This window comes from Curcuma longa, chromosome 1, assembly GCF_044706935.1.
Source record: "Curcuma longa cultivar G26 ecotype Majalengka, Jawa Barat chromosome 1, ITB_CL_G26_1.1, whole genome shotgun sequence".
In the NCBI taxonomy this organism is placed as follows: Eukaryota; Viridiplantae; Streptophyta; class Magnoliopsida; order Zingiberales; family Zingiberaceae; genus Curcuma; species Curcuma longa.
The window spans coordinates 17,336,165-17,353,218 of record NC_133861.1 but is presented as its reverse complement, the minus strand read 5'-3'; the positions used below and the strand labels follow the sequence as shown (position 1 = coordinate 17,353,218).

General features: G+C 37.8%; 3 protein-coding genes across 3 annotated transcripts; 2 read left to right on the top strand and 1 right to left on the bottom strand.

Moving 5' to 3' along the window:
- The first annotated feature begins 318 nt into the window (after positions 1 to 318).
- Positions 319 to 4,560, top strand: LOC141825167 (uncharacterized). Its single transcript, XM_074712554.1, has 5 exons — positions 319 to 433; positions 1,148 to 1,209; positions 1,303 to 3,420; positions 3,750 to 3,858; positions 3,950 to 4,560. Exons 1-5 carry the CDS (start codon positions 319 to 321, stop codon positions 4,558 to 4,560), a joined length of 3,015 nt encoding a protein of 1,004 aa, XP_074568655.1.
- Positions 4,561 to 4,939: 379 nt separating this feature from the next.
- Positions 4,940 to 7,296, bottom strand: LOC141825156 (proline-rich receptor-like protein kinase PERK15). The gene is made up of 7 exons (XM_074712545.1): positions 6,795 to 7,296; positions 6,161 to 6,712; positions 5,992 to 6,078; positions 5,844 to 5,914; positions 5,695 to 5,771; positions 5,460 to 5,604; positions 4,940 to 5,389 (listed from the first exon to the last, which is right to left on the bottom strand). The coding sequence occupies exons 1-7, from the start codon at positions 7,294 to 7,296 to the stop codon at positions 4,940 to 4,942; spliced, it is 1,884 nt and encodes a 627-aa protein (XP_074568646.1).
- Positions 7,297 to 14,916: 7,620 nt separating this feature from the next.
- Positions 14,917 to 16,814, top strand: LOC141821866 (putative NAC domain-containing protein 94). Its single transcript, XM_074709245.1, has 3 exons — positions 14,917 to 15,249; positions 15,361 to 15,680; positions 15,982 to 16,814. The coding sequence occupies exons 1-3, from the start codon at positions 15,036 to 15,038 to the stop codon at positions 16,438 to 16,440; spliced, it is 993 nt and encodes a 330-aa protein (XP_074565346.1). The 5' UTR covers positions 14,917 to 15,035; the 3' UTR covers positions 16,441 to 16,814.
- Positions 16,815 to 17,054: the final 240 nt, after the last annotated feature.

Here is a 17,054-nt window from a genome sequence, read left to right as displayed (position 1 = left end):
GTCTCTCTCAGGAGCAGACCTTTTGCTTTGCTTAGAATGGAGAGAAGGCTGAGACCCTCCTGCGACGGCAACAACTGCAAAATCTAGCGTTCAAGACAAACTTCCAGAACCACAACCGGACCCACTCTTTTTCCCATGAAATGGACACTTGACCTGAGGGCACCAAGTGCACTCACCTACTTGCACAATGGAAACAAATAGCCATCCTTGCACCTCGACTCTGAACTCTATTATTATAGTTCATAAGTTGGAAAACGCTTAGAACGTTCTTAAGTGCAACGTTTTAGAGTAAGAGCGCATGCATTGGTTGTTTGATAGATGGCGAAGCAATCGGACTTCACACAGAAACTGCTGAAGGATTTGAGATTGAGGAAGGAGAAGTTGGGATACAGCACTTCCCCAGGCCAGAAATCCACTCATGTGCCTCCTACTGGTATGCTTAACTTCTGTAATCTGATAAGAAAATGAAATTGTGCGTTCAGGGTATTAAGATGAATTAGTTTAACGTGATTGATCATAGATATTTATTAAGAAAATATTTCATAGAAACTCGTTTTAATAGTTCTCCATTTCCCTCTTTTTCCTTAACTTGCGTGCCATCTGTTTTGTTACTGGGCTCTCCTGCCGTGAATGGTTTGTGCATCCCTTGGATAATGTGATGTTAATCTTTACTGCAAATTCTTTAATGCTTAATTTAGTGGTATGGAATAGTATCAAGATGTGTTGCCAAAAGAGCTAAACTACTATTATGTAAAGTAACTTGTTCCTTTCACAAGTATTGATTTATTTATTTGCATAGAGTTATTGGTAAGAGAGCTATTCACATATTTATGATCCATAAGTTTTCTGCTATGAACGCACACTTTCTTCAACTCCTACAACACGACAATAAGAATAATGCTCAGACAGTTAGAATATGTAATTTCAGGCTCTTTCATGTAAGCCTATTCCCATTCCTCAAATTTACACACAAGAAAAGTGGATCGGTTTGAATAATCCCCTCAATAACCAGCATGATTATGAAATACAATAGAAACCTCTTGATTCATCTGCTTGTATAACAAAGATGATCGTGCTTATATAATAGGACAGAAAATAATACTTCTTATATATTGAAATAGACCATCTGTTTGTAATTCGTTTGCAGAATACCAAGGAAACTCCTTCAGGCCAACCGACCAAAGAACAAGAGAAGCAATGATAAACTATGTGAGTTCTTTGAGCAGAATTTTACTCATGGAACTTCTTGAGCTATGCAGACCACTTTAATTATTTTAACTTTGTTTTTGTTGGGAGCTGCAGAGTAGCAGAAATTCGATCAGTGCAGAAGCCAAAGAAATATGGCTCACCAACAAACATAACAAAGCTGCTGTCTCAGAATTAACTTCCAGCGATATTGTTCCTGTTGGAAGAAACAAAAAGATTCAGAATTGTATCGATGTATCAATGGCGCTAGCACTTGTATTGAGTAACAGCGGGAAACTTCACTACATAGCAAAACTTGGTAATGAGTTTATCACACACAGCGGGCCTATATTGTACAGGGAACACTTGCTGAACAATATGAAGATTCATGCCAGTCACTATCCATTCTTGTCCAACTTGCAAGTCAATGAAATATCAGAAGGTGTTCATAAGTTGAATAGAGTCCTCGAAACATGCTCCGACAGGGATTCGATCAATATCGGAAGGGAGCTTCTGAAAGGAGCCATGGATCTGGAGGAGTCACTGAAAATGCTCGTCACTCTACAAGAAGCTTCAGATTTCATGGTTGGCTCTCAAGGGAGGCAAATTAGATTGTTAAAGGACAAGGGAGAAGATGAATCCTCCAGAAACAAAGTAAATCGGAAGAATACACAGTACTCCAAAACTAGGATTTCTTTTGATGGCTCCACTGATCATTTCTTCAGAGCAAATTATGATACCTTGAATCAAGGGAAGAGCGAGCTGTCCCCATCTTTTATCAGAAAAGGTATGAACACAACAGATTATGATGAGAGCTCATCACATGCATCCATGAAAATTCCTGAACACAGACGGTCTCTGAGTTCTAGTCCAGTTTTCCCCTCTAGCGCCCAGTATTCAAGCAATGGCTGCAATGATGACCACAATAATAAACGCCAGAGCTCCTCAACCAGCAAAGACAAACACTCAACTTCAAATCACATCCAGAAGTTGGATCGTAAGCAAGCAAGTGGCAATGTAAGAATGCCAAGTGTAGTTGCTAAACTAATGGGACTTGAAGAATTTCCAAGTTCAAAGGCTGAGGCGAAGAAAGTTGGAGGAAAAGACCTGGCATGTACGAAACAGATCATAATAGCAGATGCAGAAGCCAGGAGAAAGGTGGTTTCTCAAACACTATCAATGCCAAGTTATGAAGGGAACAAATGTTTAGGTGAAAAGCTCATCGGAGATACCAAGGCCAAAATCCATAAGGAGATTCAGAGCACGAGCACATCAAAAGGTTATGCACCAAAGAGCCATAGTCCAAAAGCAGCAGTTGCAAAGAATTCAGTCCAACCAAAAGAGAAGGTAGGAAAAACAGAACAGAGAAGTAAAAAGATTGATCAGGATATGAGCCCCAAACTAGAAAAAGACCTGGAAAAGAGCAAGCAGAAAATGTTGTCCTGGAATCACTATGAAATATTCGGGAAAAAGGATAAAGTTTTGAAACAGAAGATAACTGAGGAAGATCAGTCTAGTCTAGCAAGTAGCAAGATAAAAACCCAGCAGTCACACCAATTAATAGCCCACATGGTGAAAGCCAAACATGCAGTTTCTGAAAATGAAGGAAAAGAGCATGAGAGTAACAGCAACGTAAAGGTCGCAACAGCAACAAAAGATGAACGGAGATCAAAGAGATCTGCAGTAAAACTAAGCAAACTTAAAGTGGATGATGCAACTTCCGCAGAAAAAGTTAGGCATGAAGGGTATGAAGAGGATGCAAAGCAACCAAAAGAACATCTAGAGAGCAGCAACCAAGAGATGCAAAATATAGTGAATAGAGTATCTGACTACAGGGAATCAAATAAAACTAGAACACATGAGAACTCAGATAATATGAATTCCTTACAAAACAATCCAGCAACTGAGAGAGTGAAATCACTGCCAACAGCAAAGAAGGTAGACGCAGCAAATATGAAAGCTTACAGAGATAAAAGCCACAGAGTCTTAGGAGACAATTTTGCAGATGTTGAAAGGCAGAGTAAGAAAATTCAATCATCTTTCTTAAATGATCTGGAGAAGAGATGGAAAGAAAGAACCAGTAAAAATCAAGTACAAACAGTTAGCTTGCATGAAACATATACGAAGCAACATCACAAACAGGAATCACCATCGAACTTGCTTTCAGTTGATTCTCCAGTAGATACTGGTGGAGACAAAAACATACTACAGGATATATTAGTTGAAGAGCAACATGTAAGTTATCCTTTCTTTTATCCAATTAGTACAGCAATTAAGTTGATCTGCATCAAAGATGACTGAAAATACATAATTGTTATTTTTTAATTATTTGTCTATAAGCCAAGAAATCAGTTTAACACTTCAAAATTTTCAAATTAGATGTTTTTTGCGAGCATTAGAAACATGATCATTGACAAAGAATATAACATTGGACCTGGCTCAATGATTGTGAATAAGTGTTGTTAGAATGAAAAATGAGACTACATCATGCTTATGGTCCATAATGAAGCATTTAGCATTAAATTTTATTTATTGTTCTGCTAGCTCTCATATCTTTTTCACAGGTTAATGATATGATTAAAGAAGATTCTGTGGCATCACAGAATCAAAAAGTTTCACTCAGTTTAGACACAGAACCACGACTATCCAATTTAGAAGAAGAGGAAAAACAAGGTAAATCAGATATCACTTTTGACAAACATATCAGTCTAACAAACATCTAAGTAGAAGGAAATTGTAACAACTTCACAATATCCCTTAGCAGGTGCTACAGAAAACAAGCATAGCAATTGCAACCACTCAAAATGGCAGAAGCAGGAAATATGTGAAGCAAATGGACAAGGTTTGCTAACCAAGGATGAAAATCTCCTCAAGCAACTTCTGGTAAACAATCAGCAGTTCCTCGACATGGCACAAGCACTTCTCAATATCACAATTCCAGGAGTTGTCCTTCAAACCAGAAACAAGGCTTGCCAGAAAGAGGAAAATAAGGTTCTTTTAGACTGTGGATACGAGTTATTAAGGAGGAAAGGGAAAATAGAGAACGTTCGAGCCATGGAACCGCTTTATTCACCTGGAGATGTTAATATAGATGCACTAGTGAAGGAGTTGAATAACGATTTTGAGAGTCTTAAATTTTCAAACGAAAGTACAGTCAGTGACGACGACGCGGAATTTCTGTATATGCTTCTTGAGAGAGACATTGAGAACAGAGAGCCAGATATCAACTGCATGTGGGACATTGGTTGGAGCAGCATCGTAGCTGCATCACTCCAAAAGGATGAATTTACAAGGGATTTAGAAAAGCATGTACTGAGTGGACTTATTAGTGAGCTAGCTAGAGAGTTAATTCATCAGTACAACCACAATGGTTAACTAGGTACAAATCTGTATGCTTTGTAATATGTGATGGCAAGTTTCATAAACAGTTAGGTATATCGATCGAAAACACATGTTTTCAATATCTATTTGACAAAGTGCTAACCATCAATAGCAAAAGGCATGGTCGTGATGATCCATTATGTGACCAAGCCCAGCCCAGTGGGCATTCAAATCTGATGATATCTTACCCAAAAAGGGAAATCATATCTCGTTATCTTCTGTTCTTGGTGCAGTGGGCATTCAATTCAAATAAAACTTGATTTTTTTTAATTTTTTTTTAAGAAAAAAAGTACAAAGTACAGGATTTCCCTAGTCCTCTCCTGCAGACGAATGAACTCCATGAATAAATTCAAACGAGAAAAAACCTGATCGCCTATGAGAAGTCACATATGCCATTCGTGCAGTGGATGGGATCCTGTCTTTGGGGAGAGAAGTCTTCACTTCTTGATGCAGAATGGCGGAGCTCGTGTTCTGTGATCGGTCCACTATGTTCGCCGCTGCTTTCAGGGCTTGCGACTACAACTCTTCTGATGCGGTTCACATTTGGGACGTAGAAGTTTGATTCATGGTCAGGATCTGAGCTGAAGAGCATGATCTGCCCAGGCCTCACTCCGTCGTTCAAGTCCTCGAGCGATACATCGCCTTCCAGAGCTCTCACAATCTGACTCATTCTGGGTCGCCTCTTTGCGGAATGACGAACACTGACAGCGGCGGCTGCCACCATGCGTGCCATCTCCGTGGGATGAAATTTACCATCTAAGCGAGGGTCAGCTAACTCATCGTAGTTTCCATCGGCCAAAGCTCGAGATAGAATAGGACGAGCCTGTTTCGACAAGCCCCGACTGTTGTGAGTCATGCGAAATCAGAGAATTTAATTTAATGAACGTACTGACCCAATCAACCAAGCTATCTTCCGCGAATTGCGAGCTGTCGACTGGTCGTCTTCCAGTTATCAACTCAAGAAGCATCACTCCGAATGAGAAGACATCAGATTTCTCCGTTAGCTTCCCGCTTGACGCATACTCTGGAGCAAGATACCTGGGGATCGGAGAAGAAAGATATGAAAAATGCTATTTGGAATTTGCTCGATTGAAGATCGCTTTAAAAACATGCATGCATCTTGCTCACCCAAGGGTTCCCATAACGCGTGTAGATACGTGAGTGTAATTATCAGATGAAAGCTTCGCCAACCCAAAATCTGCAACCTGGATAAGTTTCATCATTCAGTTATCACGATGCAAGCAGTTTTAGTTTGTAAACAAGTCAAAAATACTCACCATGGCTTCAAATCTGAAGTCTAGGAGAATGTTGGCAGCCTTGATATCACGATGAATAATTCGAGGATGACCTTCACAAGGAATTCGACCAGACAAGTTAGAAAGTAGTATAATTTAAATCGATGAGAAGCATAATCAAATTACTCACAATCCTCATGCAAGTAGGCAAGGCCTTTTGCTGAGCCTAATGCAATTCTGAGCCTTGTGGACCAATTCATCACAGGAAGCCCTTTTCCTACAAAAGATGGCAGAACAATGTTCAGCACCATGGCAATAAGCATCTTGTTCAACGAAAGGTTTTGCAAATGAGTGCTAACCATAGAGGTGGTATTCAAGAGTATTGTTGGGAACGAATTCATACACTAGCAACCTTTGTGAACCAGCACTGCAGTAGCCAACGAGAGAAACAAGGTGGCGATGATGTACGCGGCTAATGATCTCAACCTCTGCCTGGAACTCCCTCTCTCCTTGCCCACTCCCTGACTTGAGTTGCTTCACCGCGATCTCCTTCCCGTTAGGTAGGACTCCTTTATACACATATCCGAATCCTCCCTGTCCCAGTAGATTAGCATGGGAGAAGCCATTGGTGGCAGCTGCAAGCTCCTCATAACTGAATGTGCTTTTGTTGAAGCCGAGTGCAATGGCAGGAGAAGGGGGAGGAAGGGAAGGGGCGTGTGGCCCTGAATACGCTGAGTTTGCATCGCTGGTGCTTATTATGGTAGAAGGTGGCTGCCACCCAACTCCATCTGACATTCCTGTAGGCGGTGGAAGTGGAACCTTCACAGCATAATCTACGCCCTTGTTTTCATCGCGCCAATTCTGTGGCAGCCCACTGCTGTAAAAGCCGCCGCTGTCTACAGGCATAGATACTAGTATGGCTGTAATTAAGGAAAGCAAGACTAAGAATGAAACTCAAGTATCTGCATGCTTCAGTTACCATATATGTTGAACCTTCTGTATAGTAGTGCACTGGATTATGGCGTTTCTTCTTCTTGAAGCAACAAATGCTTATGATGATCATTAGCACAAAAAAGAGTCCCACTCCAGCCACAATTCCTATAAGAACCGGCAAATTCAAATCAAATTGGTGGTCTTGATGAGAGTGGTCTTGAGAGTGATTTGATCCACCATCATGATTGGAAGGAACAGTTAATGCCTTAGGGGCTGATGATGGAAACTTATGCGGCGGGGGCGGTGGTGAAGCAGGTTGGGGTGGTGAAGAAGACTCATCATCATCATCTAACTTAGATGGTGGTGGTGATGTTGGATAGCTTTTAGAGGTTGGAGGAGGTGGTGGAGACAATAAGGGTGGCGGCGGCGGCGGCGGCAGTGAGGAGTTGCTACTAGACGGAGGTGGAGAATTTAGTGACGATGAAGGTGGTGGTGGAGCTGACAACGAGGATGATAAATTGCCAAAGGAAGATGAGGAATTATCTGGTGGTGGAGAGGACATTTTTCTCCCAGATGAATACTACTCACTGCTCTCCCTCAAACTCTATAGTCTCAGACAATGCAGCATACGATAAATACCTACAAAGAGAAAGAAAAAAAAATTATGAACAAAAGGAATGGACGACATAAGAATATCACCTCTACTTTGATCATAAGAAAACGTCAGTCTTCTACCTTTGTTCCACTATTTAGTGGTGCAAGGAAATTGAGGAGAATACTTCAAAGAGACGGTGCATGCAGGGAGCGTTTGGCTTCCTCCAAACACCTTGCCTCCAGTCCTCTAGAATCCTATATAGGGCGAGTATTCTTTTATGTGCCGGTGGCACCAGCACCATCAAAGGAGCCAGCCAAGAGCAATGTCCAATGGGATGGGGAGTTAAAGAGAAACGAACCAAGAAACAGAACTAGGGGGAGAGGAAGAAAGGAAAAGGGAAAAACAACACTGCAGAGATCTATAGGTCATGACCTGGACTTCCAATGTTAGTTGTTCCCGTGTCTAATCTGGGACTTGTGGTTAACTACTTCCCCCGCCACCACTCAATCTATGTTGTCATGTCGTTTCATCTAACTCCTGTTAAATATATCTTTTTTCCAAAAAAAAATACATAATTTTCATGCATGACTTGAAAGGCATGCAATCTATCTACGTGACTCCAAATACAGTAATTATGTGGGACAAAGAAGATCCTGCCTAACATATTTATTTTTAAGTATTATTAATAATATCATACCATTCTCCACGATTTTAGGCCTGCATATTTCAGTTATGCAGTGATTCATATGTTTCAGTTAAAAGAGTTTCAACTAAGTAGCATCTTATACATCTTGTTTTGGTTTAGAATACTAGCTGCTTATTGTTAATTATCACATCCTATTGTTGTGTTACTTTGACATTGAGTTTTAGTATATTGGCTTCTCAGTGTGCACCTAATTTTAGCACAGTTCCAAATCATCTTATTATAGTTGAATTGATTATCTTTTTACTGATCAGCTAAGGAAATATATGGAACGAGCGATGGGTTATACTAGATCCAACAACCGGAGAGATGGATGTCTTCTTTCAGTTTCAGTATAATAATCTAGAGCCATGCTATGCTTTTCTTTTTTGATACTGAAAAAGGCTACCCTTTCTTGGCAAAGGACTGAAAGAAATGCAGTAGTCGTCCAGAGCACTCTTTTATATATATATATTCAAACAGCACAATCACCATGCAATTCTCCTATAAATTTTCAGTAAGATTAATTTATGGATATCTTGGTTTCTGATTTATAACTTTTCATCACTGAACTAGTATGATAGTTGCTGTTTCTGTATCCGTATATATACCTTAATCTTAAGTTGATCTAATACAAAATGCTTGTTGTTCTGATTTTCTTTAACTTGTCATTCCTCGTATATATATATTATTGCTTGGTTTGAGATTCGATCTTATTTTATTTCTTAACTAAGCTTTTTAGACATCGGAACTCCTCAGGAAAGACTATTTTTCTTTGTGCTGAGACGACACCTGGTGCTGCAAAAGCTTGGGTATCCGCTTTACAGGAAGCTTGTGGAGCTCAAACGTACCTAGTTTTTTTATATTAGTACTGAATCGATTGTTTGTAGCTAGCTTCTGCATTTTTAACCTATCACACTGTTTCTGATGTTGATTTTGTCCAACCAATAGTGCTAATCGTCCATTCATTCAAAGATGCTAATCGTCCCTGTGTTTAGATTAGATAGTAACCTAGAACATATTTCAGATAGATCTCTTGTGTGGGAATGAACTACTCTGCAAATTTGACTAGTTAAAGTAGCGAGGCCAATTAAATAGACCGAGAATGAATAAATGAAGGTGCATCAGAATTGACTACTATTCCACCAGTTTACTTTGACTGAACACAAATGTATTCTTCCGAATGGAACTGTTAGCTGGTCGATCACTCCTCGGTTGTTTCAATATATTCTTCCAAATGTATGCCTGTGTCAAGTCCACAATTGCAGGCCGACTAACAAACAAGCAATCCACAAAAAAAAAAAAGAGTCGCCAGAATGATCTGCCCCCTTAGCACATACAGAGACATTAATTGATCGAGATGCAGATTGAAACTGATCCTCCGCATCAAGGAAACAGCTCAGAATATATCAAGCCAACTCCCCGAACCTTGTGCCAACAATCATCATCCAAGTTTATTGTTTCAGTCTCAGTCTCTGATCTGGAACAGAATTATTGCATGTTCTTAGCCTCCAGTAATAAACACTAGTTAGCAGACTATTTGAAGATAACGACGGTTGCTGTTCTTAGCTGCCAAGCTTAGCCGCCTCCCCATGCAGCAAACGTAGGCTGGAACTCTTTGCGAGCTTATCTCTTTATAAATGCGCCATTAATGATTGTATTTAATTGAGCTGCAGAAGCTACCGTCATTGGGAAGGAAAGTCTCTTAATTATTAGTTAAAGTAGGAACGAGTCTGAAGCAAAGTTGAGATAGCCATCATGAATACATGCAATGTTATCTAGCCGATCATTTTCTAAAATAGCTTTCAACCCTTATTTGTCCGAATTAAATAGTCAAACTTGGATTCTTTCATAATATTTTTGGTTTAAAACATTTAATAATCCTAAATTATTTGAGATCGTCGATCAATGTTCAAAGAAAAAATATAGCTGTGTGTGAAGACTTTTCGCTGTCATTTGATTCAGTTCAAGCGGCCAAAGAACTATTATATTGAAACTTCATTCAGTTCAGTTCAGATGGCTAGAAGGCATATAAAGATCGATGAGCATTTAGCTGTGTGTGAAAGTGGGGATTTAACTTTTGATTTTAAAAGTTTAAGTAACCATGCACGCTGTAAAACCTCTGATGCTGACCGGTCAGAGTCAACTTCGCTCATGCTAACTTTGACCTTCAACTCGAACTCCACTCCTCACGCGTATATGTTCCTTAATTCTTTTGCAATCAAATCAAAATCTGTAGCAAGGACAAAAACTTCAAAAGATCTTTCATCAACTTAATATATAACTAGTATTATTCTGGCACGCATCCACTCAACAACAAACCTGTTACGTCCACAGCTCGAGCCATTAAGATCGTTCTTCTGCATTGATAATGGCAGGGAATTGAATTGAGTTGTTGCCTCTCTGTTCATTGAGAAACTGCCACGTTATCATATCGCCATTTTGATCTTCTATGTCGCTTCGCCGCTCCATTAATGCCTTTGCACTTTGCTTTTATGCATGCACAGTCTAATAATATATACCTCTATACTTTCGATCGGTTACATTATTTGATTTTATAAAATTGAATTAAGCTCGTATTTATGTCAGATTAGTTAAGTCAATCGCCTTCGTAAGCCACGCTTGACCTGCCTTAATGACTGATTAATCTTTTCCAAGCCGACATATATCGCCAAAGAAGAACAAATAAATAAGTCTTCGCAAATAACTTGACGATCGAGAATGAGTCTTAAAAGGATGTGACGACGCGCAGTAGACGCCGTCATTGATTACAAATACTTGAATTATGATGCCACGCCTACAAAATATTAATTTTTTCAAAAGAAAAAAAAATCGTTCTACTTTTCAATTCTCTTAACTTCTAATTTGTTTTTACGTTGCGATTGGTATATGCACTAGCTCGAGCATCCAAATTTTGACCGCATAAGGTAGATATGCTTGACATCGGACCAGCACTAGTTGGTCTTCTCTTACTAATTTAATGCGGTTAATTAAGGTTCCGAGCCCGTCAACATTTGCATAATTAAATTTGAAATCGAATAATTAATCATGAATAAAAAAAATTAAATTGTTGAAATATGTCAAGTTTTGATGATTTTAATAACCATTTATTTGCGATAATAATTCAGTGGCATTGATATATATAATATAATATAATTTAACGTTGAAAATTAAATGTGAAAATCCAAGAGCATGACTATTATGGAAAAGAATTCAAAGTCAATAATTGACATTAAAAAAAAGAAAGATATTGAGTCAATCGGATTGACTTCTTCCCCGTGATGATTAGTCCAACAATTGCCAAGTGTCTCTTCTTGGTTGGGCATCCCTCGAGTGGCTACGTCACGTGGCGCACTGAGATTAATCCGCACTAGATTGACCCGAGTCAGTCAATCGAACACCACATTTATTTATTTTCAATTTTTGCAATAAAAAAAAGTGACCGGGTAGTTTCCTCGAAATCAAACCGTCGGTTGCCCTTCAACTTCGACATTCATTTCTTCGTCTCTTTTTTCACTACGCGATGGCGATTTGGTTTGCCTTGTAGACACGTTACGATTTGTATTTGCCCGGGTTTGGCTGGTGGAGTGAAAACCCCGGCCGGTTCATATTCATTAAATTAAACCCCTCCTTAATTATTTCAGCGCCACGTGCTAGGAAAAAATGGCTAGATAAAATAATAAATTTGAACGCTTTTATTTAATATTCTACTTTGAGGTTAAAGAAGGTCAATCAAGTTGTATATTATTATTATTATGATTATGCTTCAAGTAGAAATTCCGTTTTGTTTATAATAAATAATATAAGTGCAAAGTTTGAATTGGAACACATAGTCACGTGCCCTCTTCCCTAGACTTGAGAGCATCTCAATGAACACTCCGTGCCATGTGTAGACATGGATGACTTTGTAAGCCATTTTACTTTTTTTTTCAAAATAGAATCAAAATAAAAAAATATATATTATGCGTGACACACTAGTGAATTATATATTCTAGAACAATTTTGTCTTGTAATGTAATATTCCTTTTTTTGAACTATCGATTAATTAGTTTGTTTGGCTAAGTACAACTTATAATAAAAAAAATCTACATCAAGTAATGCGTGAACAAGTACTAAAACACTGAGGAAAAAATAAATATAATATATTATAATGGTTGTTATTATTACTAATTGCATTTGGTAAGCAAGTATTTAATAATCTAAGTCTAAGAATCAATATCTTAATATATATACATACACTGTATCATTACTATAACAACGTACGTAAGAAAACTCACATCTCGATAATTAATATGTTTCATATGAAATATGATACAGAAATGAGATTGTAAGGTAAAATATCAACAAATATGTATATCATAAAGAAAAATAACATTCATGATTAATTAATTATTCTATATATATTATATTGCATCATATGTAAATTAAAACTAACTAATTAAAAGGTTGACCCTACAACAGTAGGCGATTAAAAATACTACAGTTGGCCAATTAATACATCATTTGGCTAATACTACCTACCCGTTTTAATAGTTAACACTGCAATATTCGATATCTCAATTAATTATTTATAGAAAAGTATGTCGATCCAACTGGTTTTGTTGATATATTCATTTTGATGATAATTAATGTGATTAATTTTTTGTCTGTTTGCATATAGAGATTTTTTATTGATAAGGCTGATGGCAAGTTGCTATGAGATGAAGTCACAGTGGTTTTGATTCACGCTTGGGAAATCTTTTTATGACTTTGTATTGCTTTGGTTGACCTCAATGGCTTAATAATGAAAGCACTTTGGAAGGTCATTTCTAGCTAGTGATGTACTCCAATACACCAACATGTGTTTTTGGAGATCTCTTTCATATATGTGCATATTACATAATCAATCGCATTTTTTAAATATATATATTTTTCATATAAAAAACATTGGCAAGTTGATTAACTGTAAAACAATACAATAAAGAAAACAAAATATTTGTAAAATAGAAATAAAAAAATTGTTGTGCGACAGTGCGAGTAGCGTCAAAAAAAAAACTTTATCAGTAATCAAAATATTTTTTTAATAAAATACAGTAATAAGATGCGTTTAATTAGAATACTAAAAGAGGGGGGAAAAAACAGTAGTCACATCAACCTTCCGCGCAGGGCATCTCAATTATGTTTGAGACCTTAGGAAAACAAAATTGATCTTTAATATATATATATAATATATATATATTAAAAAATAAATATTCACTTTCATTTTTTTTCCATCCGAACTTGGCAGTGATTGAAATTTTTTAAAAAATAAATATTAATTTTAAACAAATTATATAAAATTTAGTTTTACTAATTCAAATTTTACTAAATTCAAATTTTGATAATACTTGTTTCAATTAATAAAATTATTAAATTATTTGATTTTTTAAATATTATTGAAAGTAAATAAGATTTTATTAATTTTAATTTTTAAAAAATCTATTTAATACTTAAAAGATTAACATTTTATTTTGTGTCGAATAGATGAGAAATTGTTACTTTTTATTTTTATCGAGAAAGAAAAAGTGAAGAAGGGGAAAAGACATGGGATAATGGATACTGATAAGGAAAAATAAGATATATAATTAAAAAATACATAACAAATAAAATATTTTAAAATTAAAAATGAACGGTTTTTAAATTAAATATAAATAAATATTAAAATATTAAAAATCATTGACCCTAATTTGAATGGGGCCAAGGCCTAGGCGACTTAAGCCGGTACTGCTTCCACGAAGTCGGTTTAATAGTCTTGGTCTTGGGGAATGGTGCCCTTCTAGGCTTCTTCGTCTTCCCCCGATGGCTTGTTGAACAAATAGTCGATCTCAAAATAATAATAATAATAATTTATTTTATTTATTTTGGCAAAGTCATTAATTGCCGCATAAGTTCCACGTTCGATCGGTCTACTTTACTCCTAATTTCCACTAGCCGACAGACGGTGGCTGCGTGGATAATTTGCACCAAACTTCGACTCATAAATTGATCAAAATATAACCCTATCTTCCATATAGTGTGCTTTCCCATGTGGACTAAATTATATTGAATTAATTAATTCTGTGATTTATAAATGGAGTACTTTATAAAATTCATCATCCTATCAATTTCATAATTATCTATGAAAAAATAAATCAAAAAATTATAATTAATTACTATAAAAAAATTGAAATTCAATCCTTATTCATTACAATAAATCTATCTTACAATAACAAATTCAATCATGTTTTGGAGACATAAATGGGTACTCAATATCAATAAAATGCGTTGAATAATTTCTAAAAATACACAAAATAAAACCATTGAAAAATCATTAAAAAAAGACTTGGGCGAGTTGTTTTTGGAAAAAAGGGGCTTAATTAGATTTAGCACAATCACACGTAATCATGGATAGATCTAATGCTTCTCCACAAATAATATAAACAATTAATTAACCGCCTCCCTCGCGCGTCACATGCTGTATTATTGCCAATGAAATATTACAAGCCATGAATTACAAGTAAACTGTTCGTAAAAATTTGAAAGGGACAAAAATAACTGGAGCTTCCTCTATTTTATATGATAATTCAAGTATTTAAATTAATTTTATCTCACTAATTTTGAAAATAATTGATCTTTTTTTTATTCATTTATAGAATACTAATTTTTAAAATATTCATTTATATTAAAATTTGGATTTTTATTTTATTTATTCATTTTTAAAATGCTTTATCAGTGCTTGCGAAACACTATCGTTATTTTCGTACATTTAATGACAATATAATGTCGCTTTCATACCTCTGTCCTAATTTAATTCGTTTTTTTTAATTTCTTTATGTACGTTGATCAATGTTGAAAAAGTCCATGGGAGGAGCCAGCGTATATAAGGGAGGGCAGAGGCGCAGAGCTTAGCAAATCCATCATCTTGATTTCCTTCTCCTCCGAAAGATCCCTTTTTTTTAATCTCCCTAGCTGATTCCCACTTTTGATACGAAAGAATTCAAGCGAAGAAATTAAAGAGAAGAGGAAGATGAAGAAGGTGGAGAGAGCAGAGGTTCACGAGGAGCCGGCGCCGGCAGATGAAGTGGAGGAAGACGACGCAATGCTCCCGGGGTTCAGATTCCACCCCACCGACGAGGAGCTCGTCGGGTTCTACCTCCGGCGGAAGGTGGAGAAGAAGCGGCTCAGTATTGAGATCATCAAGGAGATGGACATCTACAAGCACGAGCCTTGGGATTTACCAAGTAATTGATTAAGATTGATATGATCCTTGTCGCAAATCATGTGATCCGTTTAGATGAAGTGTTTTTAGATGATTGATTGTGTTTTTCTTTTCTTTTAAATCTGGTGAGCAGAGATGATGACGACGGCGGGGGACAAGGAGTGGTACTTCTTCTGCCGACGAGGGAGGAAGTACCGGAACAGCGTCCGGCCGAACCGTGTCACCGGTTGCGGCTTCTGGAAGGCTACCGGAATCGACCGGCCCATCCACTCCTCCGGCCAATGCATCGGCCTCAAGAAGTCGCTGGTTTACTACCGCGGTCACGCCGGGAAGGGCACCAAGACCGACTGGATGATGCACGAGTTCCGCCTTCCCACCGGCGGCAAATCCAACGCTGGAGGCACTGGTACAGCCACCGCCGTCTCCACGAACGCCGCAAGCACGCAAGAAGCGGTAAGCTTCCCAGAAAAAACTTTCCTCTGCGAATAGTTTAACGAAAATGAATTGCGCCAGAGACCGAAATTAGAGTGTGGACTTTGAACTGTTCTGGAAAGCGATTCATTGAATCGATCCTCAAATCATTGAAGGCGGCCGGTGTCAGTCGGCAAAACTCGCACAGTCAACCGTCAACAAAAATGTCCCAGCTAATTAAACTAAAATGCCAACTCGCCTAATTAATTTCAACTCGTTAATCATCTTCAATTCAACAACTTGGGCAAAACTATCGAAACTGAACAAGAATTCATTTTTCCAGGAGGTGTGGACGATCTGCAGAATCTTCCAGCGAAGCGCTTCGTACAAAAAGCAACCAAACAGCTACAGGACATCAACGCCGACGAAATCGCCGCCGGAATCCAGCAGCGTCACCAACTGCTTCGACCCGGACGACTACATGTGCTCCAGCTCCTCCGGTGGCGGGTCTCCGGTGGCGGACCTGCTGCAGGTGGAGGACTATAACCAAGAAAACAACCAACTGGCGAACGTGGACGTCGCCGGCGAGCAGAGCTCCATCAACGGCGGCGCCCAGTCGGATCTATCTCCCCCGTTCTGCCCGAGCTTGGAGCAGCAGAGCTCTGTCTCGAACGACTTCGAGCGAGACACCATCTGGGAGGAGCTCGGAAGGATCGCTGAGTTCTTGGCGGACGAAAACTTCTCCTTAGAAAATAATTGTGGATATTCATACAATAGTGTGATCGATCACGTCGTCGTGTAATAATAACAAACGAAAACGTCCTCCTTTTTTTTTCTTGAAAAAAAAAAGAGTTTGATTTGAGAATATCCAGTGTCATTGTATTAATTTCATCCCACTTGGCGATAAATTAATTTATCCTTTCACTTTAAAAATACAGATATGTGTAGTGGTTGATGGAGGCTGACAGCATTTAGATCTCGCCATTAATGTAATTATTAAGATGGGCAACCACTTGACATGTTGGTCCTTGTAGAGGACAGGGTTTGCATCCTTTTCTTGTCTCTTGTTAGCTTCTCCTTTAACCCTGGAAGATGAAAGACAAAAAGTAATATGTGATTTCACTTTTCTTGTTCTGCTGTATCTGATGTATGTATGTATTAAACTCATTTAATTCATATACTTTGCTGTATCAGATGTATGTATTAAAGTCATTTAATTCATATACTTTGATGGTACTCCGCTTATTTTCTGAACGATCGATCTCGCTTCTCGATTGATCGGTCGGACTCATTTCTCAAACACTCTTGACTTGTTGATGTTTTTTTCCCCAAACACTTAATCTTCGTCTAAAACCATCTCATTTGGGCTTAGGAAGTTCACTTGGTATCAACAATCCTGACGACTAAATGTTCATC

What these genes read in the sequence shown, in the direction of transcription:
- LOC141825167 (XM_074712554.1), top strand. Translation starts at nt 319, where the DNA reads ATGGCGAAGCAATCGGACTTCACACAGAAACTGCTGAAGGATTTGAGA. An exon ending in GAGAAGCAATGATAAACTAT is followed by an intron (nt 1,210 to 1,302) that starts GTGAGTTCTTTG and finishes TGGGAGCTGCAG; the next exon opens with AGTAGCAGAAATTCGATCAG. An exon ending in TATTAGTTGAAGAGCAACAT is followed by an intron (nt 3,421 to 3,749) that starts GTAAGTTATCCT and finishes TCTTTTTCACAG; the next exon opens with GTTAATGATATGATTAAAGA.
- LOC141825156 (XM_074712545.1), bottom strand. Translation starts at nt 7,296, where the DNA reads ATGTCCTCTCCACCACCAGATAATTCCTCATCTTCCTTTGGCAATTTA. An exon ending in AGTGCACTACTATACAGAAG is followed by an intron (nt 6,713 to 6,794) that starts GTTCAACATATA and finishes CAGCCATACTAG; the next exon opens with TATCTATGCCTGTAGACAGC. An exon ending in TGCCTACTTGCATGAGGATT is followed by an intron (nt 5,915 to 5,991) that starts GTGAGTAATTTG and finishes TTCCTTGTGAAG; the next exon opens with GTCATCCTCGAATTATTCAT.
- LOC141821866 (XM_074709245.1), top strand. Translation starts at nt 15,036, where the DNA reads ATGAAGAAGGTGGAGAGAGCAGAGGTTCACGAGGAGCCGGCGCCGGCA. An exon ending in CGAGCCTTGGGATTTACCAA is followed by an intron (nt 15,250 to 15,360) that starts GTAATTGATTAA and finishes TCTGGTGAGCAG; the next exon opens with AGATGATGACGACGGCGGGG. An exon ending in CCGCAAGCACGCAAGAAGCG is followed by an intron (nt 15,681 to 15,981) that starts GTAAGCTTCCCA and finishes TCATTTTTCCAG; the next exon opens with GAGGTGTGGACGATCTGCAG.